The sequence below is a fragment of the Mytilus edulis genome, chromosome 9, assembly GCF_963676685.1.
Source record: "Mytilus edulis chromosome 9, xbMytEdul2.2, whole genome shotgun sequence".
In the NCBI taxonomy this organism is placed as follows: Eukaryota; Metazoa; Mollusca; class Bivalvia; order Mytilida; family Mytilidae; genus Mytilus; species Mytilus edulis.
The window spans coordinates 84,549,789-84,576,981 of record NC_092352.1 but is presented as its reverse complement, the minus strand read 5'-3'; the positions used below and the strand labels follow the sequence as shown (position 1 = coordinate 84,576,981).

At 33.5% G+C, this 27,193-nt stretch overlaps 1 protein-coding gene across 1 annotated transcript; it reads left to right on the top strand.

Annotated features, from left to right (window-relative positions):
• Positions 1–1,281: 1,281 nt before the first annotated feature.
• LOC139489221 (glucose dehydrogenase [FAD, quinone]-like) lies at positions 1,282–25,673 on the top strand. Its single transcript, XM_071275438.1, has 12 exons — positions 1,282–1,383; positions 3,147–3,305; positions 8,949–9,154; positions 9,930–10,119; positions 11,062–11,190; positions 11,965–12,086; positions 14,044–14,211; positions 14,734–14,884; positions 16,010–16,164; positions 16,795–16,969; positions 17,327–17,555; positions 25,422–25,673. Exons 2-12 carry the CDS (start codon positions 3,167–3,169, stop codon positions 25,591–25,593), a joined length of 1,836 nt encoding a protein of 611 aa, XP_071131539.1. The 5' UTR covers positions 1,282–1,383; positions 3,147–3,166; the 3' UTR covers positions 25,594–25,673.
• Positions 25,674–27,193: the final 1,520 nt, after the last annotated feature.

Here is a 27,193-nt window from a genome sequence, read left to right as displayed (position 1 = left end):
ATATTGAAAAAATTCGTAATATGTAGTTGTATTAATTATTTATCATATGAATTTATTTTCATTCTCCGCCATACATGTATTGTGTATAATTATTGTATTTATATTTCACTGATACAAAATATTGTAAAATTGTATATTCTATAAGCTGTATTGCTTCTGAATAAAGTATTATTATTATTAAAGTATGACGGCTTTATCCGTTATTCAATCTTATCTCAATCCACAGTAACACAGTTATTTCGAAATAATAATTATCTTATTATTAAAAGAATTGAAAACCAAAACCAATAAGAGAGTATTATTACGAGATCCACTTTTCCATAAGTTATTTACTTTATTTGTTTTATAATGATATAATCATAAAATCGAATCACTCGGGTTAATATGCTGATATTTGTTCGATACAAAACGTTCACAGTTAACATATAAACTCTGAAGATATTTCAACAAAATGTCAAACAGAGAAAAGTAGAACAAATCGTAATCAGCGATTGACTCCAAATAACAGTTATTGAGTTTAAATAAGAGTTACGTTCTTTTTAGCTATCATTTTGCATGTTGGACTTCAAAATTATTTAACCCATATAATATATAGAAACGACTGGGAGCTTTGAATATATAAAAAAAAAGATCAGAAAGTCAAAAATAAAAGCTCAAATAACTTCCAAACATTACAGATAGAAGTGCATACTTTCAATTTTAGGCAAAAAACCTAGGTTCCCTAGAGTCTCTTTTTTATGAAGGGTAATTGAAATAAATGGAAATCTATATACAGTTAAACTAAATTAACTTGTTTTTTCTTTTTCTTCTTTTAAACTACATGTAATTAACTTGTTTTTTTTTCTTTTTCTTCTTTTAAACAACATGTAATTAACTTGGTTTTTTTTTCTTTTTCTTCTTTTAAACTACATGTGGAACTTCTCTCGTCATGTTATCTTGTCATATATATATAAGTATTATACACAATCAACGGGTTGAAAAGTTAACAGTCGTGATCCTTCAAAGATAAGTTTGTAACAAAAACAAACAAAACATACGTATCACAAATATACAACCAGACAAGCTTAAGTCTTAAAATAGCCATATTTTTTACACTAATTTTGCAACTTTGAAGCTAAAATTTAGAATGTTAAAATTAAAATAAAAAAATTGAAATTTGATGTAATTTAACGGGGGGGAAAAAACGCATTAAGAGTGAACATGAGAACTTTTTATGTAATTAGTTAATCTAACGATTATTTCTACAACTTATCAATATAAACTGGTAGTAGAATGAAATTTTTGAGATATAATTCTGTTTTTATCATTTATGTAAGATACAGCTGACGTTTTCAGTTTCTTTGATACATTGTACAGTAATTCAAACCATGTAATTTATTTAAGGTAAGTGCTTTGCATATTTATTATTTGTTAGAATGTCGTTTCAGTGGACATGATTATGACTCTTCGATGTCCAGCCTCGTATATATATGATCATACAATTACATGACTCGAAGTGGGTATGCTAAAAAGTCTTAAATATATGGTGATTGATAGATTTTTTATGTTCTTATGCCATTTTCGGCACTATGGCTATTTTGTGGCGATCATATTTCATTAGTAAAGGATACTTTAGTGCACGGAAAGAACCACCAAACTTCTGTGTGGATAATTGTTTTGTGATATCGTCAGGAAAGTTTAGAAGAAAACTTTTAGTTACAGCAATCATTTTCGATAAAGTTATATAAGAAGCAGTGTGAACTATACAAACTCAACGACTTTATTCGGAGTTGTGGCGTAAAGATATATTTTTTTCAAGCAACTTATTGACAAATATCTAAGTAACATAAATTCACATTCTAAATAAAATCAACTTAATCTAACATTACATTTTTTCACTGATCTGAATTGATATGGTTTTTTGTTCTTCTTCAAATAAATAAAAGTATTTTTTACAAAACTAAAAAAAAAACAGCATGCACATTCAGGAAGATTTGGTATCAACTTGATAATGTTGTAATCTCTCTTCTGTTCCTGTGTCACGGAATATTACAGAATCAAATGGAATTAACAATTTATAAATTTCGTGTGTCCGACGGGAACGCTCAAACTGAAAAAAAATCTAAAAATGCTAGATTCTATAAATACATGAGATAACTAAAAAGGCCTAGGTAAAATAACCAAATGCATCTAAGGTCAACTTAGCCTTGAAACTTCACAAGAACAGTCTACAAAAAGACATGTCATCCTTACCGGACATAGTAATCCAACCATAAGCAAAAAAAAAAAGCAGCATAAGCAAATTTTAAAGTCTTTGATTTAAACCGGTCGTTGCCGAACTCACGACTTTTGGCATTCTAAAGATTAAGTTGATAACGAGGTGGATATACACTGTAGGGAAAACGGTAGTACAAAATTTTCCCAGCATTAGGTTGGCCTTTTGTGTACCCAAGGCAGGTGAAGGAAGTCAAATTAGGAGCGCTGTGATTGGATGTAAGGGTACAATATATTTTTTTTTATTAATCTATGAATAAATGCAGTGTGTATATATATTTACAATATAAATTTTGAAATCTATTGAAATATTTTCTAGAGAATTATTCGAAAAGACTTCAAAAATTTCATAAATTTGTTGCAAAATGACGGTGGGCATGGATAACATAAACATATAAAGACGTGTTATGAGTGTCAATGAGACAACTCTGCAATATTTATGCATGTTAACTACAATCCCCTTCCCTTTCATGAATGTGACCTACCGAATTAGACTATTTACCGGATTTGTAATCACATCAGCAACACGACGGGTGCTACATGTGGAGCAGGATCTGCTTACCCTTCCGGAGCACCTGAGATCACCCCTAGTTTTTGGTGGGGTTCGTGTTGTTTATTCTTTAGTTTTCTATGTTGTGTCATGTGTACTATTGTTTTTCTGTTTGTCTTTTTCATTTTTAGTCATGGCGTTGTCAGTTTAATTTAGATTTATGAGTTTGACTGTCCCTTTGGTATCTTTCGTCCCTCTTTTAAGAGTGCGTTATCCTGAATTCTTTGTCAAAATCTGTAATTAAGTACAGTATTATAAATTAAAAAGACAGATATTATTTTGAATTGATAATTCAAATGTATTTAGTATTTTGTTAAATTGTTGGGTTTTTTTTGTATTTTAGATTATTGTGTTGTTTGAGCAATGTTTCTTGGGGCATCGCTAGTAGCCCTTTGCGCCAACGCTTCACTCCTTAACTTCTTGTCAACACAATTACCAGACGAAAAAGACCCGGATGGTATATTTGATCAACCTTTCAAAAAATACTACGACTACATTGTTGGTTTGTATTGTTTACACTATCAGTCAACTTTATATGATGCAGTAACTGCCAGTTGCAACTTTTAATATATTATACTACAATAGAAGAGACCGATTTCATTGACCCGCAACTCCTCTGAAACCATACGAAGTCAGAAATATTTGTGATATGACATATAAATTTAGTGTTTTGTACTTCCTAAATTTGTCTTTGAAACAATCTTTTTTTCCACAGAAAACGCCATTTTTTGAGAAAATAACCCAATTCGGAGACCTTTATCGAACCGTGTCGTATATGCTTTCACGCAAGCTCAGTCGACGTTCTGCATGAAAACTTTAAAAACGCTTTGTTTCAACATATTCCCAATTGTACCGGATTTGGCGGGCTTCTAATTATAATATATCTAAAAGATTTTGGTCAAATTGTATCATTTTAAAGAGAGATAGACTAATATTCTGACACTATCAAATAATCAATGTCTTTTGGTGAGATAACTATGGGTTTCAATTACTTAGAAATAATAACCTTTACTGAAACCTACGGAAGCGTATTAGCGCCACACATTTTGTTTTTATTTTATTGTTCTTCCTATCTTTGCGTTATTACGCAAACCTTTGCGTTATAATGCAAAAATTTGCGTTTGCGATAAGTTTGCGTTATAACTCAAACATTTGCGAAATAACGCAAACATTTAACGCAAACATTAAATTTTGCGATATAACGCAAATATTTGCGTAATTACGCAAACATTTGTTTTATCTTATTTCTTATTTAAAGCCCCAGTCCCACTAGACCACGATCGCACCACGCTCACCACGATCTGAAATAAATAAAGATCGTGGTGAGGTCGCGGTATGAGCGGCATGAAAATGTAAATTTTCGTTGCTTTCACGATGCTACTACGTCCTCATTACGCTTCTACAACGATCCAGCTACGATTATACCACGTTCTCACAGCGCTTATTCTGCGACCTCAGTACGCTCATCAATTAAGATCTGTCTACACTCATCACGTTCTCACTACGACCGTACCACGAGTTATCCGATTGCAACACGATCTTACCATGCTTCTTCTGCGATTATAGCACGTTCTTACCACGATTATACCGCGATCTATTCTACGCTCTCAGCAATAACGTCAACATCGTTTTCCATATGAATACAGTTCCATTCCTTCTATTTCTGATTAATACGTTTTCTCGAAAACAATAGTCATGCCACCAAAATCTACTAGAACACGTGGGCGTGGTGGTAGGGGTTGATGTAGTGGCAGAGTGAGCTCTGATAGTAACGAATCTTGATCAAGTAGTTGTTTCGGACCGACCAATCCGACGTAAATTAAAACCTATTGCTGGTCTATAAATCTGAATTGACGATATTTTAGTGAACGATAGCAGAGATGTCACAGATGTGTCAATAGATATAGGAAGATGTGGTATGAGTGCCAATGAGACAACTATCCATCGCCAAGTAAATATTTTTAAAAGTATTCCAATATAGGCCAAGGAACGGCCTTCAAGACGGAGCCTTGGCTCACACCAAACAGCAAGCTATAAAGGGTCTCCAAAATTACTAGTGTAAAACCATACAAACGGGAAAATCAACGGTTTAATCTATATAAAAACGAGAAGCATGGTTGAGCCGTAAGACAAAATGAACAAGAAGTCCCAATTACATACAGACAAACAAAACCTTGAGATATTTAATATTTTTAATGTGAAAATGACAATGAGAATGATGATAGTAGTATGAACGTAGTCAGGTCGTAAGAAGAGCGTGATGAAGACGGCAAGGGCGTGCTAGAATCGTACTATGGTCGTGAATAGCGTGGTATAGTCGTAGTGGAAGCGTAGTTGGGTCGCAGTGAGAACGTGTTGGTCGTAGTGAGGTCGTAATAACGTCGCAATGAGATCGTAGCGCAGTTTCTCTGAATAAAATCACGCTTTCGCTATCTTGTTATGCGTTTACTTTTCTACATTGGTTAGAGGTATAGGGGGAGGGTTGAGATCTCACAAACATGTTTAACCCCGCCGCATTTTTGCGCCTGTCCCAAGTCAGGAGCCTCTGGCCTTTGTTAGTCTTGTATTATTTTAATTTTAGTTTCTTGTGTACAATTTGGAAATTAGTATGGCGTTCATTTTCACTTAACTAGTATATATTTGTTTAGGGGCCAGCTGAAGGACGCCTCCGGGTGCGCGAATTTCTCGCTACATTGAAGACCTGTTGGTGACCTTCTGCTGTTGTTTTTTATTTGGTCGGGTTGTTGTCTCTTTGACACATTCCCCATTTCCATTCTCAATTTTACTACGATCTTAGTGCGCTCTCACTACGCTTCTACTACGATCTGATTTCGCCATGACCGCACGACGATTGTTTTGAACATGTTCAAAGTTAGCCACGCTCATCACGATCTTGAAGACCTCACTACGACCGTGATACAATCTTACTGCGATCTACACGATCGTACTACGATCATCAAAATTTGCATTTTTTCCACAGATCGTAGTGCGATCGTGGCCTAGTGGGACTGGGGTATGAGATTTAAAGGAAACATCAGTTATTAATGGAGGAGGCTGTCTATATTAAAATTTATCACCTTTGTAGTCAATGCAACGTAAAATGCTTGAATATTTAGAACATATCAATTAGGAGATAACTGTATTGTATTTTAAGCTGTACGGCATCAATTGGGGATTTGATGGTCGCAAATTAAGTTTACTGGCGACGCGTTAGCGTAGACTTTAAACGGGTATTTGCAACCATCAAATCCCAAATTGATGCCGTCGGAGCTTAAAATACAATATTGTTATCTCCATTCTAATGAAACTGACAGAAAACAACGTTAAAATATGTATATAAAATCTGTCATAGGTCGTCAGCGCTTGCACGTACTCCCATAGCATCAATTGTCAATTGATGCCATGTAAGAAAGTGACGTTATCCAATCAAAATGAACGTTACAAACGTTGTTGCATTAGAATGGCTAATAAAAAGCAGATTAATATAAGTAGATGTGGTATGAGTGTCAATAAGAAATCTCTCCATCTAAGTCACTATTCGTAAAAGTAAATCGTCATATGCCAAAGTACGGTCTTCAACACGGAGCATTGGCTCACACCGAACAGCAAACTATAAAGGCCCCCAAAAACAATATCCATGTTACTACTTGTATATATACTAGTATTACAAAGAAATTGAATAAATTGAGGTTATACCGAAAAAAAATCATCCCTTCTAATATAGCTATAACCGAATATAAATATACTTCCAAAGTAAGCTCTCGTTTGAGAACTGTGTAAAGATAGATTCAAACAAGCTACCCTTTGGCAATAAATGTATAGAATGAAGATGTTTTATTAACAAAACTATGTTCTCTCCATTGAAATTGCTACCCAAGCATCTTAAAAGTATTTCACTACATTGAAATGAAAATTCAATGACTTTCTATCATATTCTGAGATTTCTTGCTTCAAAATTATAAAAAAATGTTTCCCAATTAATAATTCATTTTAAAGCTGAAAGATCGTTTTGTCTATTTGACTTGGAAGTTTCACAATTGTATGACATTATTTTTGATCTTTCAATTTAGATATGCCTATATGCTATACTATATCTATTTTCTTGTTAAGGTGGTACCTAACACTACAGGGAGATAACTCTGTAAAATCAGCTAAACGTATTTTTACGTTGTGTTGTAAAAGGAATATTAAGCTTCTCAATGATCAAAATTGGTGTTTGTCAAATTGCTAATCAGTGTAATTTTTCTGACAAAACGGTTGGTTCAAATTTTAAATTTTTTTTATATTTTTGTTAAAGTGTCAAAGTAAAATTGAGAATGGAAATGGGGAATGTGTCAAAGAGACAACAACCCGACCAAATAAAAAACAACAGCAGAGGGTCACCAACAGGTCTTCAATGTAGCGAGAAATTCCCGCACCCGGAGGCGTCCCTCACCTGGCCCCTCAACAAATATATACTATTCCAGTTATAATGAACGCCATACTAATTTCCAAATTGTACACAAGAAACTAAAATTAAAATAATACAAGACTAATAAAGGCCAGAGGCTCCTGACTTGGGACAGGCGCAAAAATGCGGCGGGGTTAAACATGTTTGTGAGATCTCAACCCTCCCCCTATACCTCTAACCAATGTAGAAAAGTAAACGCATAACAATACGCACAGTAAAATTCAGTTCAAGAGAAGTCCGAGTCTGATGTCAAAAGATGTAACCAAAGAAAATAAACAAAATGACAATAATACATAAATAACAACAGACTACTAGCAGTTAACTGACATGCCAGCTCCAGACTTCAATTAAACTGACTGAAAGATTATGATTTCATCATATGAACATCAGGCACAATCCTTCCCGTTAGGGGTTTAGTATCATACCATCATAACATATATGAGAAGAACATAACCCGTGTCATGCCAATAACTGTTTTTAGAATAAATGTGTTTAGTTCCGATGCAAAGACCTTGTCAGTGACTCAATATTAACGTTAAAATATGCAATCTTTAATGACTTGACAACAGTATCGTAATTATATCCCTTCTTAATAAGTCTATTCAAAGGTTTTGTAAGTTTCTGAGGTGAATACTGACACCTTTGTGTTTTATAAAGAATATACTGTGACAAAATTTTATAAAAATTGAACGAGCCAAATCAATTTTAGTGAAAGTGTTTGGTACCACCTTAAATTATATACTTTTCTGATGCATAAATCAGTCTTTTTTTTATCATGTTTATGTATAACTGCACTTCAAGTATTCCATTATTCCTATGCATATCTATTACAATGATTTGGCCTTGTATGTATGTTTTTTTTTTATCTACTAGTATATCACAACCGAAATGAATGACAGACGGACATATATACAAAACTTAATGAATAATTGAAATCAAGATATTTGCGTTATAACGCAAATGTTTGAGTTATTTCGCAAAGGTTTGCGTGTTAACACAAAGGTTTGCGTTATATCGCAGAGGTTTGCGTTATTTTGAAAAGGTTTGCGTTATAACGCAAAAGGTTTAAGTTATTTTGAAAATGTTTGGTTTGCGTTATAACGCAAAGGTTTTTTTGTAAAGGTTTGCGTAATAACGCAAAGATAGGATGAAAAATAAAAAATAAATGTGTGGCGCCAATACGCTTCCGTAGTATCCCACGACCTAAGTGAATATTAGTACTGTTTTTCATAAGTCAATTGATCAGGCAACATATCTAAATTATTCCGATAAAATATCTATTGATAAAATACCAAAACCAAAGTTACATCAAACATTTAGCTTCAATTATACATATAAAAGCATGTACCTTTAGCGGTATGAATACCAAGTGGTTGCCATATCTCAAGATTGCACTTGACTTCTTGGTTGGGCCAACAAGTAGAGACTTTGTTATTCCGTTTGTAAACAATTTTGTCGGCCATTCAGTTCATCAAAACAATTATTTATTAATGTCTGATATTTTCAATGTTTTCCTGTTTGTCCACATTTGAAAGTGAAAGAGAAAAAAGTACCGTTTGGATATTTAGCACCGCTCAACTACACTCTGTAGAATATAGCTTTGCATGTAAATTGCAAATTTGAAAGCAATTTGTTAAATATTATCGGCGGAAAAAAATATCAACTAATTTTCTGTACTTTTTTTATACTTTACAGTTGGCTCCGGATCTGCAGGAGGTATAATTGCAACCAGATTATCCGAGGATCCAGTCAGAGTTTTATTGCTAGAAGCTGGTGGGTCTAACCTAGAGAACGAATATACCCGAATACCTTTGCCATGGAAACGAGCACTAAAATCCAAAGTAAACTGGGGGTTTTATACAGTTCCACAAAAATATTCATGTTTTGCCAGTAAAAACAAAGTAAGTGTTTAGAAAGAAGCTTTCAAACAAAGCAATGGCAGTTATTAATATATTGTAGCCTATTTTGTTGTGTTCATGATATAAATAAGATAGTTTGCTCTTTTATTATACAATACTTTTACAGAATAACATGTATCTGATAATGGTTTCAAAGATTGTCCATAACATTAACCAAAACTGATATATCTGACTTTCATCATAAGAAACTTTTCTGTCGTCGGTATCATTGGAGCCCGTTTTTTGAACTAATGAATTACCCTTCAGGAGCAAAGTTTGAAAAAAGTTTAAAAAAATACACTAGTATGACTTTTTTTTTTATAAAACTGATGTATGAAGGAATGAATCTGTAGAAAAAAGGAAATTCAGTAGGATTTCTTTTGAAAGAATCAAAAACATACAAGGATGTAAACCATTTTAACCACTGTGCGACCTTCAACAATGAGCAAAACCTATACCGTATAAAAAGTACTTGGCAAAATGTGAAACAATTTAAAAGTAAAAATAATCGACCTGATTTATGCTAAAAACCACAATGGAAAAACAAACAAGACTGACAGAAACTAACGATACTGATCAATAACAAGCTCCTAAATTGGGAAAGGAACACAAAAAGGAAGATGTGTTATGATTGTCAATGAGACAACTTTCAACAAGGGACCTAAGTTTAATGGTGTAAACAACACCAGGTCACGATACGGCCTACACCAATGAGCTAAACTCATACCGTAAAATAGGTCATAACAATTATTCTATGTAGATTTCCTTTTTTTTTTAGAAAGCTAAAGCGACGCGTGGTAAAGTATTGGGTGGAACCGGAAGTATGAACGGAATGAACTACGTAAGAGGAAGCCGCCATGATTTTGACCAGTGGAGAAATGAAGGATGTGTAGGATGGGGATATGACGACGTTCTTCCGTATTTCAAAAAGTCTGAGGACATTCAAATACCAGAACTTATGAATTCATGTAAGTTGAAAACAAAACACCTTATCGCTAATCCCGGCTGACCCGGCCGCTTGAACTTTTGACGCATACAACAATCACTTTTCTGTTGCGGCGTCAGATATTTTGTTTTATGACGTCAACATTTTACGGGAACCTGTCTGATATCCAGTAATGGCGGACAAATAGCGATAAGGTGTATTAAAACAAACGATACAAGGTGCAAATCAATCAATCAACTACTTGCAAACATAATAAAGCAAAAATTAAGGGAACAAACCCTAACGTCCATGCAACATAAACTAAAAACCGTCTTATATGTACCGTATATAAATCTATAACTGAAAACGATTGATGAAAATACATTTTGTGAAACGCAATTACTGGATTAACATTCATCAGGAATGCCCAAGAGATATATGACTAAAACATAGCCAAATACATCTAAGGCCTGCTATAACCTAGACTAGTTCCGACATTTCCTTGTCTGGTTCACCGCAGTTCTATTGAAATGGAAACGCTTGTGTCATCTTTGATAGCCAATGTTTACGATGCAGTGGAGAGAAGGGGTCTGGATCGTAACCCTTGGTTAGCTGAGATGACACAAGTACTGAAACCTACGTTTGGAGAATGTCATTTACTACAAAAGTAATAAAGCATTTTCCTTCTGCGTTCAGAAGTGTTCGTAGATTATGCTATGAAAAGATATCTATGCCTTTCAAATCTTACCCATGTATTCCAGGAAAGTCTAAATGCTTCGAGTAATATGTTGGACGAATCTTTTTTTATGACAAACACAATTTGTCATGGTACTACATTTGCATAAATGATGCGAGAATGGGAGTAATTATTCAAAAAAGAAAGTAACACAGCATCACAGTAAAATATACATCTAGAGGTGAACACATAATGTGTTGTGTCCTGAATATGCATGACAAATGCTTGAACTTATTTTTAATATTGTAGCTTTTCATGGGAAAGGAGGTCCTTTGGTTATCACGGAAGCCCATACATCACCAATGGAATTCCTACATAGGTCTGCCGCCATTGAGAAGGGTTTACCAGTTGTTGACTGTAATGGCTATAACCAGATTGGTACGCAGACATTTAGAATGAAATTCAAAACAGCGTGGCTGTGGCTATTGATTGACACATTAAATTCATCCATTGGCTGGGACAATTTAAGTGAACGTTTGTATGTAACGACCACTGCTCACTATGTAATTTTTAAAAACACTTAAACTATTGGGTCACCAAAGGTTCTCAACACCTTAATAAAGTAATTCGAAAAATTAATCAGAAATAACACGATGTTTTGATTTATACCAATTATATAAATCAAAACATAAAGGTTATTCCTGATTAATTTTTCGAATTATTTTATAATTAAAGGCGTTAAGAAACCTTTGGTGACCCCACAGTTTAAATGTCTATCGTAGGTACGTCGTGAGCAGTGGTCGTTACAGACAAACGTTCACGTAAATTGTCCCAGTCAATGGATGAATTTAATGTGTCAATCAATGGCCACATCCACACTGTTTTGAATTTCATTCTATATTGCCTTAATCTGTTTTAATTTTTTTAATTATATATTACCATAGTGCATAAAGTTTTTAATAAGATAAGAAGGTATGATTGAAAAGTTGGTTTGAGACAGTGAGGCTGTAAAATGATAAGGAAATTGTTAATAAATACCAAAGTTAATTTTCACTTTTTCAAGTTTGCAGCTTAAACAATATCGACGGATTAAAAGCGGACGTTATTACAGCATGTTAAACAATGAATTTTTAAGTGGAAAAAAAAATTCTGCTTGTAAGTTATCTAACAAAAAAATATCAGTAAAGTATAACAAACAGTATTTGTTTGTAGGATATTGTCCTTTGCAAGCAAATATTAAAGATGGTGAACGTTGTACTTCAGCAAGCTGTTTCCTAAGACCAGTTCTGTCAAGATCTAACTTACAAGTTGTAACCAATAGCCATGTTGCAAGGGTACAGTCAGTAACAATCTTATATATACGTTGTAACAATCTTTCGGTAATCTTATTGCATTTTTTTATTTGAAAAGAAAATTCTCCTCACAGCATCCGTAAAATGCACTTTTATTCCTGAATTTCATAAAAGAAAAAACGTTCACTATACAACTTATTATATATAAACTCTGAAGGAGAAGGAATTAACACTCTACTCATTTTAAATGATTGTTACAAACCGGAGCATCTTAAATTTATTGCTAATAGTATACCTTGATACATTTGTACATATTGTAAACTTTAAAAGTTATTGCTGATTCAGAAAAGTTTCCAGAATGAGAAGAACTCGGTATGTTTTGTTATGTCTATTAGTTAATTATACCACTGTTAGTATGATAAGCTGCAGCTAAAAGAACGCAGTTTTATTTTCCGTAGTTACAGCTTATCTTTCGTTGACTAGGATTTTTGTTTTATTATTTTTAAAACACCATGGCTCTCCAATGAATATATGGTTTATTCCTGGAATGCCAACACCCTTTGATTTACCGACAATTTACCTGTAATATTATGTTGGCATTCGAGGAATAGGTGCAAGAAGTTATCACAACAAAAGTGCATGCTCAACATGGTAAATTCCGTGTAGCTATATCAAATTCATGCTTGTCAAGGTGTGTGGGGTTCGTGTTGTTTATTTTTTAGTTTTCTATGTTGTGTCGTGTGTGCTGTTGTTTGTTTGTTCTTTTCGTTTTTAGCCATGGCGTTGTCAGTTTGTTTTAGATTTATGAGTTTGACTGTCCCTTTGGTATCTTTCGTCCCTCTTTTGTTGAACATCATTTTTTGCTGTTACTGCTTGATCAATATGATCTTCTCTTAACATAAAACTTTTTATTTTAATGGTTGTATCACAAAAACAACATGTGCACATTGTCAGGAATTCAAGGATGCACAAGTTCTACAATAGACTCTTTGGACTTTGAAGTTTCTTTTCAATATTTATAGTTGTGTGTGCTGTAATATCCTCTAATACTAGAGAAAATCTGTTGTCATTAGTCCAGTATGAGTGCATACCTCTTCTGGTGTCATTCGTCCAGTATGAGTGTAAACCTCTTCTTGTGTCATTAGTCCAGTATGTGTCTAGACCTCTTCCGGTGTCATTAGTCCAGTATGAGTCTAGACCATTTCGTTGTCATTTGTCCAGTATGAGTGTAGACCTCTTCTGGTGTCATTAGTCCAGTATAAATGTAGACCTCTTCTGGTGCCTTTAGTCCAGTATAAGTGTAGACCTCTTCTGGTGTCATTAGTCCAGTATGAATGTAGACCTCTTCTGGTGTCATTGGTCCAGTATGAGTGTAGACCTCTTCTGGTTTCATTTGTCCAGTATGAGTATAGACCTCTTCTGGTGTCATTAGTCCAATATGAGTGTAGACCTCTTTTGGTATCATTAGTCCAGTATGAGTGTAGACCTCTTCATGTGTCATTAGTCCAGTATGCGTGTAGACCTCTTCTGGTGTCATTAGTCCAGTATGAGTGTAAACCTCTTCTGGTGTCATTAGTCCAGTATGAGTGTAGACCTCTTTTGGTATCATTAGTCCAGTATGAGTGTAGACCTCTTCATGCATCATTAGTCCAGTATGAGTATAGACCTCTTCTGGTGTCATTAATCCAGTAGACAATGTTTTAATGATTTATCACATACAGTCTTCTAGTTAGACATTTTATGTACTAAAAAAACATCAAAATTCATTCGAAAAAAAATGATTGAATGAGATTTTCCTTATCCGTTCCGACAAAATATGATTTTTTTTTTCTTCATGTAAGTAGTCATTCTAAGTTTTCAAAACTGGCAATGAGATCACAGTATTAATGAGTCAGAAATATAATGTAAAACATGCAGTATATCTCCTGTTTCTGATTTATATTATTTAGTTTACGACCACTATAATGCAAATTGGTCAGCATACAACATCCCTTTGTAGGTCATTATACGAAATGGAACGGCCAGAGGTGTCACTGTGATGAGGAATGGGAGAACGACACGAGTTTACGCTAAAGAGGAAGTCATTCTATCGGCAGGGGTGTTTGGATCTCCTCAAATCTTGTTGTTATCTGGTATAGGACCCAAAGCACATCTGCAAAAAGTTGGGGTAAATAATGTTCATTTTAGAAAACGGCAGTATTTGTGTGAGGTAACTTTAGAACTGTTCTAACTTAACTGTAAGTATTTCACGCCTATTCTGTTTAAAAATGAAATGTCCAGAGTATATAAAGAATATTGTTGATTGTCTCAGATCCATTTACTACATTAGAAGGTAGCTATAAAAAGTTGAATAACAAAAATACCGCACTCCGAGGATAATTCAAAAAGGAAAAGCCCTAAACAAATAGCAAAATTAAAAAATCAAACACATAAAACGAATGGATAACAAATGTCATATTTCTGACTTGGTACAGACATGTTCGTATGCAGAAAATGGTGGATTATTCAAACCAAATATAATTACATCCACTTCATTTTAACTGTGGTTGATTGTTGTTGCATTTGCAATTATACCCCATGTCCTCATTACCACGAGTGAACGTCCGGCATTTCGTTTAGTAAAATAGATTTCTATTGAATAGTTGAAATTGCATGTTCATATATGATAACAAACATTTTTATTTTAAAGGTTCCTCTGAAGGTGGATATACCAGTAGGTGAGGGAATGCAAGACCACATGCAGTACTATTTTCAGTATTCTACCAATACAAGTCTGAACATGAATCAGGAAAAAGCTTTAGACCAAAGAGAAATTATGGAATATGTATTTTACAAAAAAGGTAATTTATATACAGTACTATAATTGTTGATTTGTAAGTAAGAAACACATTTTGATTTTTTCATTTTCTTTTCTTTATAACACATAAGCAAAACACAGTTTTGAGTTTCTTCAATAACTCATCAATTTATAGTAATAATTCAATTGGTACATTCGTCTACATACATGATACCTTCCGAATTAGACTAGTGACAGGGTTTGTACTTACACGAGTAACACGACGGGTGCCACATGTGGAGCAGGATCTGCTTACCCTTTTTGAGAACCTGAGATCACGCACAGTAATTGGGTTCGTGTTGTTCAGTCTTTAGTTTCTATGTTGTTTTTTGTGTACTATTGTTTGTCTTTGTCTTTTTCTTTTTTATTCCTAAAGTTATTTTTGATTTATGAGTTTGAATGTCCCTATGGTATCTATCTGTCCTCTTAATACTCATCAATTCCGCTCGAATCAATAAAGTATGAAGGCAAATTAAAATAAGAAGTTGAAAAGCATTTAAACAGAAATTTCCGAACAGATGTGCAGATATAACCATTGAGTAGAAAAAAGAAAAATAACAAAAATACCAAACTCCTAGGAAAATTTTAAACGGAAATTCTCTACGCAAATGGCAAAATCAAAAGCTACAACTACATGAAACCAATGGATAACGACTGTCATCTTTTAGCTTTAAACAAACATTTTCTTATGTAGGTGGGTAAAGATTTTTGGTTTTCCAATAGTTTTACATTGTATAGACAGCAAGTTTACCAAAAATTAACATATCAGTGCTATTTCATGTCAACACAAATGTCTGACAACTACGAAACTCATTAAAAAGTAAAATCATAAAACTCAGAGGAAAATTCAAAACGGAAAGACCGTTATCAAATGGCAAAAACAAATGACAAAACGCATCAAACGAAAGGACAACAACTGTCATATTACTGAATTGGTACAGGTATTTTCAAATGTAGAAAACAGTTGATTGAACCTGGTTTTATATTGCTAAACCTCTTACTTATATGACAGTCGCATCAAATTCCTTTATATTTACAACAATGCGTGAACAAAACAGACATACTAGTAATAGGTAAATTTGCCAAAATATGGTTTTGTATAATATTAAAGTGATTAAATTTTATTCAGGTGTTCAAACGCGCCCTGGTAATGATGGAACAATTTTCGCTCATTTACCTGATAATGAAAATGACCATTCGTATCCAGATTTACAGCTAAGTTTCAAAGCATTTGCAAATGAGAAGGATCCAATTAAATGTGCTGTTGACAGGATGAATAAAAGGGTTTGTTAATTTCAGGCGCATAACTCTGTGATGCTATTGATTAATTATTGAAAACATAATAACTAAGGTAAACAATAAACAATGTGGTGCACCAGATGCGTATTTCGCGTGATTTTAAATGTCCGACAGAGTTAGTTGTTTGAAGTATATTCGTTGAACAAAGCGGCATAACTACTTCTGATATAGGCCAAACACATCAAACGAATTGGTAACAAATGTCATATTCCTGATTGGTACAGGCATATTCTTATGTAGAAAATGGAGGATTAAACCTGTTTTTATAGGAAATTCCAGTATATTAACTACGATGTGTGAAAAAAAACCCAGACACAATAGGTAAAAATGTTCAAATTTTGGTACAGCAGTCAACATTGTGATTTAATCATCATCACTATTTGGGCATACAAATATGCATAACAAAGAAACATAAAGGGCTTAAAATCAAAGTGCATACGCAAAAATTAGGGACAAGAATACAAGCACTTACACAATGACGCTTTATGTTGTTTGTTACAAGGACTAGGTCACCTTTTGATGAAATATTAAACATCCTAATACTAGTAGTTAGTTAGTCCTTTTTGTCAAGAGAATTACATGGTATGGCAATCCTAAATCGCTGTTATATTTCAGGGGGAGTTTGCAGAACAAAACAGAACTGCTTCTATCGGATTTGCTGTGCTTATATGCAAGCTGCATCATAAAAGTAGAGGAACGCTACGTTTGAAAAGTAAAAATCCACTGGCACCACCTCGTATAGACCCTAATTATCTGTCTCATCAAGACGATGTTGATTCATATATGAAAAGTAAGTAAAAATCTAATCGTTGAAGAGAATTGGATTACTGATTCAGATATCGCCTGCACTAATTTTTGTTTTTAGGTGATTTATCTCATTAGTTGCTGTTTCGTGTTGATATTTTACTCTTTTTTTCTGACAACTTATAGAATGAAGGATATTTTTGTTTGCTTTACTAACAAGAAAGTTTTTTGGGAAACAACTTCCATCTATTTCTTAATATTTCTCTTTATTATTATTATTATATATGAACATGCTTTAACAAAATCTTGAAAAGATAGGGACATATATATCTTTCTAGTGGCAGTTTTTATTGCATAGCAACTATTCGATACTGAAATATAGATTTTTTGTGTTTTTATTCAGTTTTGAGATTTGTACAACACTTATCAAATAATACGGCTTGGAAAAGCATTGGAACAACATTTGTCAGACAGGAAGAGTGCACTAGTCATTGCAAGAATTTGACCTTTGACACGGATGATTATTGGAGATGCATGGTTCGTCACTATGCTGTTGAATCTAATCACCAAGTAAGCACGTGTCGAATGGGTGCAGATAATGACACTACAGCGGTCGTTGATCCGTATCTGAGGTAAGTGCATTTTATTCTATCATATTCAGTATCAATAGTATATGTTGTAAATACATGCTTAAGTGTGGCAGCAACAGTTTATCATTCTAAACATCAAAGTGAACCTTTTGTTTTCGTTATTTTGTCACTGTGTGAGAAAGGAATGTAGTGATTTGGGTGTCAGTATGTTTGGCTTTGAGCGTTCCTGATGAAGGTAAATCCAGAAAAGTGCTTCGGACGCAAGAAATTATTAAACGTGTTGTTTTCAATTTTTTAGATAATTCGTTTTTTTATTCTGTTTTACGCTCGCCTTTCACTTCTTTCATTTGTTCGTTCGTTTTTCCGTCCGTTCTATTTTTGTACATTTGGTGTATCTCGAAGCATTTGCAGATGTCTCTGAAAAAACTCAACCAATATAGTTTTTTATCGCTATTTTGTGCATTTTTCTTTTGATCTTTTTTTGTGATAATTTTCATATCATGCTTCTCGCTTGAGATGGCAAAATTATCGCTAGAAACTAAGGAGGCCACGTGGCGTTGCTAACGAAATTGACATGAAATTGACAACGTCCTCATAGGTAAAATAGCGATAAACAGATTATCATTGGTCATCTCAACTCGATTGCTTTTCTCACTTTCGCTGTACCAGCTCAAGCGAGAAAATCAATCTCGTTGAGATGACCAACGATAATCTATAAATATATCACTAGGTTCCTTTCAAGTAGGAAATCCGTTAATCAATTCTACTTTTCACACCCAACTCGCAATGTTAATCTCGCAGTGAGTGATAAAACGAAAGTTCGGGACTGGTTGTCATATCTTTAGTATACGAGTTAGGTACATTGTGTTAAATCAAAGAGAATTATTTCGGATTTGTTAAGTGCACGGTCACATTACACGGACTTCGTTAAAAGGGGCGTGGTCCTTACACAAATTCTGCTCCAACAGGTGTATTCGGAAATAAGAAAGAAATTAACACTACCAAAGTGGCACGGTCTTCACCGCCAACTGGTTAGCCTATATGATGTGTTTGTTTCTCAACTCAGAAGTAACATTTTTTCGTGGTCTTAAATATGTAGATACCAAAATAGTCGGCTGATCTGTAAATTGTGACCTATTCCCGAATGTGTTTTCAGACTGAGTGTGGATTTGAATGATGAGTGAAACATGCATAGTAGGATACTCTGTTGACACTCTCAGTCCTTTTGGAATGGGCATTTTTTGGTTTAAACTTAATTAGGTCTTTCCACTTTTCTGTGGAAAGACCTATTGTATTTGTTCTGATTATTATTTTTCGCCACATTTTGTTCTTGCGATAAATGTGTGTTTCGCAATATGTCGCTTAAATATTTCTTATATTGTATCTTATAGTTTATCCGCTTTTAAATTTCACCCTGCTAAGCCGAACCATTTTCTTTGTAAGAGTTATCTCCCTATTTACTGTTTATCATCAGAGTGCATCTCCTTCGTAACAAGATATCGACAAAATTCTTTTTACAAATTGTTCGTTACATCCTCAGGAAGTTTTGGCTAATTTGGATCAAAGCAATTCGATGAAATTTTATAGGAGTTATCTACCTTTACAAAATAAATTTGTCAGTATGTGTTTTCAACTCATCAACTATTAACCATATAACCCTGTAATTTTTTTATCTGAGGCCCCTAGGTCTTAACTTAGAAAATGAGGTCTAGGTCAAAGATCAAGGTCAAGTTCTAAATTTTGATTTTGCCTTGTTTTGAGATTTTCTCCGACAGTTTTAAAGATATACATTAAAAAAACAAGCGCAAAATGTTTGCTTTATTGTAATGAAGATATGTTACATTTGATCTGATACAATTAAAGTGCATCTTATAGGAGTTAATGCCCCTGAAATGTCTCAATATATAGTTATTTGATTATAACTTAAACTAAGTTCGTTATAAAGCCATATGACCTTGTACAAAAGGTTAGGTGACATATGACCTTGAAAAATGACAACTGGAAGTGACCCTGAGAAAACCAAAAGTAGCTATTTTTGCACTTTTTTATATCAAAATACTCAGAATCCATATATTTTGTAATTTAAATACATTAACTATTCACTAAAGACTAAAAGTGACTTTCTGTAAACCGGAAGTGGTCAATTATATCCCGGTTTACAGGAAAAGTATATAGAAACTATATATTTTTGGAATCAGTGTGAAAGAAGTTATCATATGAGACCAAAAGTAACATTTACTTAACCGGAAGTAGCAGTTTATCTACTTTAGTTCACTTTCAAATATATCAAAACCATTATTTATCGCATCAGTCTAAGAAACTAGCTTCTTTTCAAAGTTTCTTTGGTGTGGAAAGGCCTTCAATTGTTCTCTGAACAATTGGTTTTTAATTTTATATCTTCCTATTAGATTATAAGATTTGACCATTGGTAAACTATTGTTGCTTCACATTTGAAAGTTTGTTCACACAGCGTTGTTAAAAGGGAAATCACCAAAATTCTTAACTGCGAGGAAAATTTAAAACAGAAAGTCCTAATCTAAGGGCAAAATAAAAAATCAAACAAATCAAAAGAATAGATAATAACTGTCACATTCCTGACTTGGTACTGGCAATTTGATAGAATTGGATGCGACTGTCATACAAGGGGGGAGGTTTATCTTACTATAAAACAAGAGTTAAGGTGGCTAGGGTGTCTTCCGTCCTCTTGGATTTTGAAGAAGCAGATAACTTTGGTCTAGATATTTGATGAAATGTGCAAATTTTGAGAGTTGTATGTAATTTATGTAAAAGATTTTTGATAAAATTATAGAAAATAGTGTTTAATCATAGTTACAGTTGTAATTTCACCTTTTTTGTGTTTGATTAGATTTTTTTCAACTTTGCCAAATAAGGGGAGATAACTCAAATAAAGTAATTTTTATAATAGAAAGTGTTATGAATTTACCTATTTTGATATGTAGCAAGAAAACAAGTTTGGTGACCCCATTTTTTCTTTTTCTTATCTGAATGCGTGTTATAAGAACTTCATTTTGACAAGTTATCAAAAAATTCTATCAATTTTAATTAAGAAAATGCCACTATTAAGTCAGAAATATGACAAGTGCTATCCCTTCGTCTGGTGTGTTTAAGCTTTTGATTTTGCCATTTCATTAGAGGGCTGCTGTTTTGAATTTTTCTCGGAGTTCAGTATTTTTGAGATTTTACTTTTGAACAAAGATCTATATCAAGACCGTGTCATGTTTGTTGCATTACACAAGATCGATCCCGGATTAAAACAATATATTTAGCTTATCTTTATGTATGAAATGTTTGGCAAACGTTTACCGAAATTCTTTTAGAGTTAGCGCCATATGACATATATCTTATCAGCTTCAATACCTATGAAAACTACAAATCACCGTAAATCATATGTGGAAACTAAAAATTGGTCAATATAAGTCAAAAGAAGAGTTTTAACAAAATTAAGTACAAATCAATTAAATAATCAAAAAGATATTATATTCTTTGAACTTCTTCTGAATCCAGGATCTTTAAAACAATTCGACAGACGGGTTTAAGGAAACATTATTTGCTTTTTATGTTTGAGGTAAGTTGGAATAATAAAGAGATATAAACAAAAGATGTCCCATTAAACTTGCTTTAAACCAGGCTCAATCCACTATTTTTTTTTTCTTAAAATGTCCTGTACCAAGTCAGGAAAATGGCAGTTGCAATCTTATAATTCGTTTCTGAGTGTGTTAAGCCTCGGTCAAACCTTAACGGATAGCTCGACCGGATGCCTAACGGATAACTTTTTTCAATCCGTTGATGTCCGTTAGACGTCCGTTCTTATCCGTTAGACGTTTGTCCATATCCGTTGCATGTCCGTTTAGCGTACGTTTTATCCGTCGACGTCCGTTCTCTCCGTTTGAAAATTTTGATCATGTTCAAAACTTTGAACGGACGTCCAACGTATAAAATGTCCGTTGAACGTCCGGTAGACGTCCTTTTCATACGGTACTCGTCCGTTTCGTTTCCGTTTTGTATCCGTTACGTGTCCGATATACATCCGTTGAATGTCTGGCAGATAAATTCACCAACAGACTTCTTATGGACGTCTAAAGACTAAAACGGATGTTGAACGATTGTGAAACGGACTTCTACCGGACATATAACGGATAAAACGGATGATGAACGGATCTGAAACGGATTGGTCCGAGTACAAAGTTATCGTCCTTTGAGTTTCGTTGTCCGGGACAAATATAGTCCCTAGTGTGGACAGTGTGTTACTTGCCAATTTTTGAATACCTCTTCCAAATTTATTTTTTCATGTTTTATACCTCAACTAGGGGGATGAAATAACACTGTAAAAAAAAAAGGGGTCATGAATTTGAAAGTCAAGTAGTGATTTGCTCCAGCTAAAAAAACGTTAAAAAATAGCATTTCGGAAGCTGTCAAAAGATTTCAAGACCCCCTTAACATAAAATTTTCTAAAAGTAGTACAACATATTGTGATAATATTACTCAGAAAGCGCAGGTGGGATTTTTTATTTTTATTTATTGTCTAAAGGAAATGCACAACGAAATGACTGTCGTCTCGGACCTGCGAATTGAAAATTAGATTTCTTAAGGTTCATGAATTCTTATTATTCATAATCGATCTTAGAGTAAAGGCACGTCTTCACAATCAAGCATCTCTTATTCAGGCCAGACACTGCCCTTTGGTGGCATTTTAAAGACCAATCCAAAACCATTTACACAGACACATTTTGAATATTTATACGATTTACATGTCTTATTATTGTCGCCTTTAATTATTCCGTATATCTTGTTCATCCGTTTTATCCGGTACGCTTCCGTTAGGGGTCCGTTTTATGTGGTATTCGTCCGTTGGATGTACGATCGGCATCCGTTCTGTCCGGCACGTTTCCGTTTCTCGTACGTTGCATATCCGTTGCGTGTCCGTTATGCATTCATACGCGTCCGTTTTATTTGGTCAGGTAGCAATACACAGTTAGGAGTTTAGTTTCGCATTTTGGCCCCTGTGGATTTTTCAAATAGGAAATTAAAGTTATTGTGTAATAAAATTCATTTTTAGACAGATGAGTGCTAATTTAGCCTTCAAAGATGGTTTTTAAGAGCATCAAGATTATTTTTTACATGTTTTATGGGCTGTTTTCTGTTTGACAATCCGTATTTTCATAGCTAGACCGGCCATCGGTCCAGAAATTAATATACTGTTTACAAACACTGTTTTTCTACACGAAGTTTTTGACGCAATTTTACAAAAAAATGAGACGAAAGACATATGATTTTCATTGGATTTGCTGAATGATATATGTACACAGTTTCAGAAAAGGTACTACTTCAAGCGATTGAAATTCTACTTTTAGCCAAATTTTGGGGTAATATGTGACATCTTTCCCCCCCTTTTTGCAATATTTTATAACAAATAAATGCAGATTGTTGCCATGGATACACCAAAAAGAAATTATATTTTACCATTTTATATACTGGATATAAAATCTATGGAAGATTCTGATTACATACATATGCCCATATATGACACAAACAGTAAGCTTGATATTGCAAGAAAGCAATGAAAAGGGGATGGTAAAATTCATAAGGGCAAATTTTAGTATTTTTTCCTAACTGTTTATTGCTACCTTATGGCATACTTACCAAGCTCAGAATTGTATAATTTAAGACTTTTCATGCCACAAATCTATTGATATTTAGATTCTAAATCAACTTCTGAGTAAATTAAGTGTTTAAGAATGACAATATATGTCAATTTTATTGTTTACAGTCCTTAGCAACCAAAATTAGACATTTTGACACAAGGCTTCTATTTGTACTCTATCGGCTTAACTCTTGCTTCTGATGGATTGGGCTGCATGTAGTAGCCTAAGTATTGAACGCGTTGGTTTTTTTCTTGCGAATATATCAAATTATTGTTTTTATCAAGATTTCATGTTACATTTTGGCATATATTAAATGTATAGTTAAATCAGATGTAAGAAATTGATTACTTATCACCAAGTTTTTAATCAAGTCTTTGGTATGCAATAAGCATAAAGATTACCATTTTTATGCTTGAAATTGCTAAATTTTATACAATGTTGCATCATCAGAGATTTATTAAGATATTCAACATTAAAAAACTGACAAAAGAGGTACAGTTTTTAAGATTTGGCTAAAAATTGAGGTGGAGACAAGATTTTACACTTTGACTTGGCACCTTTCTTTAAAATCAGTTTTTGTCGCGTTTCAGTGTCAACTGCTAACCTTCATAAAATATTCATTACTCAACCAATTTTCAACAATAAAAGGCCATTTTACTCGTATTAGCTAGCAGAACTCAGAAAATAAGTTAAAAGGGAGAATTTGAAAAAAATATTTACTATTAAGGTAGCAATACACAGTTAGGAGTTTAGTTTCGCATTTTGGCCCCTGTGGATTTTTCAAATAGGAAAGTTATTGTGTAATAAAATTCATTTTTAGACAGATGAGTGCTAATTTAGCCTTCAAAGATGGTTTATAAGAGCATCAAGATTATTTTTTACATGTTTTATGGGCTGTTTTCTGTTTGACAATCCGTATTTTCATAGCTAGACCGGCCATCGGTCCAGAAATTAATATACTGTTTACAAACACTGTTTTTCTACACGAAGTTTTTGACGCAATTTTACAAAAAAATGAGACGAAAGACATATGATTTTCATTGGATTTGCTGAATGATATATGTACACAGTTTCAGAAAAGGTACTACTTCAAGCGATTGAAATTCTACTTTTAGCCAAATTTTGGGGTAATATGTGACATCTTTCCCCCCCTTTTTGCAATATTTTATAACAAATAAATGCAGATTGTTGCCATGGATACACCAAAAAGAAATTATATTTTACCATTTTATATACTGGATATAAAATCTATGGAAGATTCTGATTACACACATATGCCCATATATGACACAAACAGTAAGCTTGATATTGCAAGAAAGCAATGAAAAGGGGATGGTAAAATTCATAAGGGCAAATTTTAGTATTTTTTCCTAACTGTTTATTGCTACCTCAATGCATCAACGGACTCCCAACGGATAACAATTTTGTCAACGGACAAATTTTATTTTCATCCGTTAGGCGTCCGTTCGTAATATCCGGTAAAGTGTGACCGAGGCTTAAACATTGTTGTTTGGTTTTTGTTGCACTTTGGTTTTTCTGCATCTTCGCTAGCCAAGGGTTACGATCCACTCCCGCTCCCTTCACCCTTGGCGGATTGAGATAAAATTTCGGAGACACAAGGTAAGGATTTTTATTGGTTGCAGTCAAAACTCGCTGCATCCAATCAAAAAGCGCCTATAACATGATCACATGTAAATGCATAAAGTGTTTGTTAACAATTACCACGTGTTTATTGTGCAACAAGTCTTTACATCCCTACACATACGACTATATTTAGTGACAACTTGAATGTTTTTAATCAACTAATAGAAGTTCCTGTGTATGTTTCATGCACAAATGCATGAATGTTGACGTATATTTTCATTTCCGGCTTTACCAAGTATGTAGAATCTAGATGCTACCGTGTTTTTACCTCCAAATTGAAGAGTTCAAGTGCTACCATTGGTCAAGAATAATGTATTCGGAATGGGCGTGATTTTTATCTTCCGATAGATGTCGCAACATTGTTATCACAAATGTTGGCTCAATCCGCCAAGGGTGAAGAGAGCGGGAGTGGATCGTAACCCTTGGCTAGCGAAGATGGTTTTTCTGTTGTTTCGTTGTTTCCCTGTAATATTAGTAGTTGATGTGTTTCCCACGGTTTTAGTTTGTAACGATTAGTTTTCTCTCAATCGATATATGACTTTTTACTGTTGCCTTTATTTATAAAATCTTCCTTCTTATAATGAGTCATTTTTACTTCCAGGGTGAAAGGAATCAAGAGATTGAGAGTCGCAGATTCATCGGTCATGAGAAATATACCGTCTGCCAATACAAATGCTGCAACAATGATGATAGGAGAAAAAGCAGCTGACATGATCAAAATGAGCAGACGCTTAAAATATAACTCAAAATATGGGAAAAATCTTGGTTTATGAATGATATAGTATTAGTCACCGCATATTTTCATCGGCAAAGTCATGCATTTTTTTATAAAAATAACAAAACTTAGACCATATCAATTTGTGTTTTTCCCATTATTAGTTCATTTTTAAGTACATTTTACAAAATAGGGTACTTAACCAGAACCAATTGTTACACTGGACACAATTTTGCAAGTGAGATCGTCTTGTTTGTATTCAAATCCATAACAGTCAATATTTGACGTACAAGTCCTAGTGTAACGGTTTATTTCTTCCTCTGTGATATTTTATCCTGAGGGTAATTTGTCCCGGTAATTTTTTCCAGGCATGGTATTTCACAGGTTGATTTTTTCCAGAGGAGTGAAAATCTATCTGTGTTATGCAGATAGTATGTACCGGTCTATATTTGCCGTACTATATTTCACAGAACCGTGTGAAATAGAGTCCCATTAACTACTATGTAAGTTACTCACAATCTATATATACCTGACTATAATTATAAAATACTTCACAAAGGTAGACCAAATTTGCATAATTTATCAAAGGGAGGTAATTATGAGCAATTTATATTTTAAAGATATTAATATAATATATTTCTGAATCTATTTTATAGTCAATTTTTTCCTTCAATCTTATTTTTTATATATTCATCTATATAAAAAGATGACTTACAACTTGATTTTATAAGACAGATAACATTTCACAGGTAAAAACTATCCAGCTGTTAAACATGCTTTTGTTCCAATATATTATTATGTTATGATTTATCTGATTTCCATATAAGCAACAACTACATCTCTGTCCCCAGACAAAACTATTTATATAGTTAAAAATATCATCATAATCAAATTCTTCTATTACTGTTAACAGTATTATGCAAATATATTTCTACCTTACTTTTAAATGTATATTTGTACTGAGATCTGAAAACAACTCACTTTAATCATCGGTATTTCACTAACCTTATTTAATATTGATATTATTTTCACAATTACGATCTTTGAAATTACTTCTGGTTTTCTTCCCTATGTTTCATGATAATTTTCTTTTTTAAAAGGATGATATTGACTTGAATATTTAAGGAAAATTTTCAAGGATAATTTGTGAAATTATTTCTCATTATAGTACATTTTTTTTTTAACAATTTCGCTTTATTTCAAATACAATATTATTATTTCATAGTATTTTGAAGGATAAGTTTTTTCTAATAACTATTCAATAAGTTAACTACCCAGATAGAATTTCACGGCAAAGGAAAAAATATCCCAGGGAAATATTTTCCTCCGGATAAAAAAATAACAACAACTACTGTGACATTTTTTCCTCCGGATCAAATTTCACCCGGATATAATTTTGCTTTACACTAGCACAATCAATGAACGACATTGCATCTGTTGTCAATATCACATTTTGTAAAATCTCATGTTCTTCTTGCTCAAAGTATTCGTTGATAAAGAAGTCTTCAACTGCCAAAATAAATCAGAAAGTAAGTAAAATATCACTGACATTGCACAAAACGTCCGTAACCATCCGTATCACGGACAGTTGGCGTGCTCATAATGTTCAAGGCTATTGTTGTTTTGTAGACGGCATTAAATGCAGGATATGAATTATT

Coding starts and splice junctions, on each gene's coding strand:
- LOC139489221 (XM_071275438.1), top strand. CDS start 3,167: ATGTTTCTTGGGGCATCGCTAGTAGCCCTTTGCGCCAACGCTTCACTC. Junction 11,191..11,964: donor TAATGGCTATAACCAGATTG/GTACGCAGACAT, acceptor ATTTGTTTGTAG/GATATTGTCCTTTGCAAGCA. Junction 17,556..25,421: donor GTCGTTGATCCGTATCTGAG/GTAAGTGCATTT, acceptor TTTTACTTCCAG/GGTGAAAGGAATCAAGAGAT.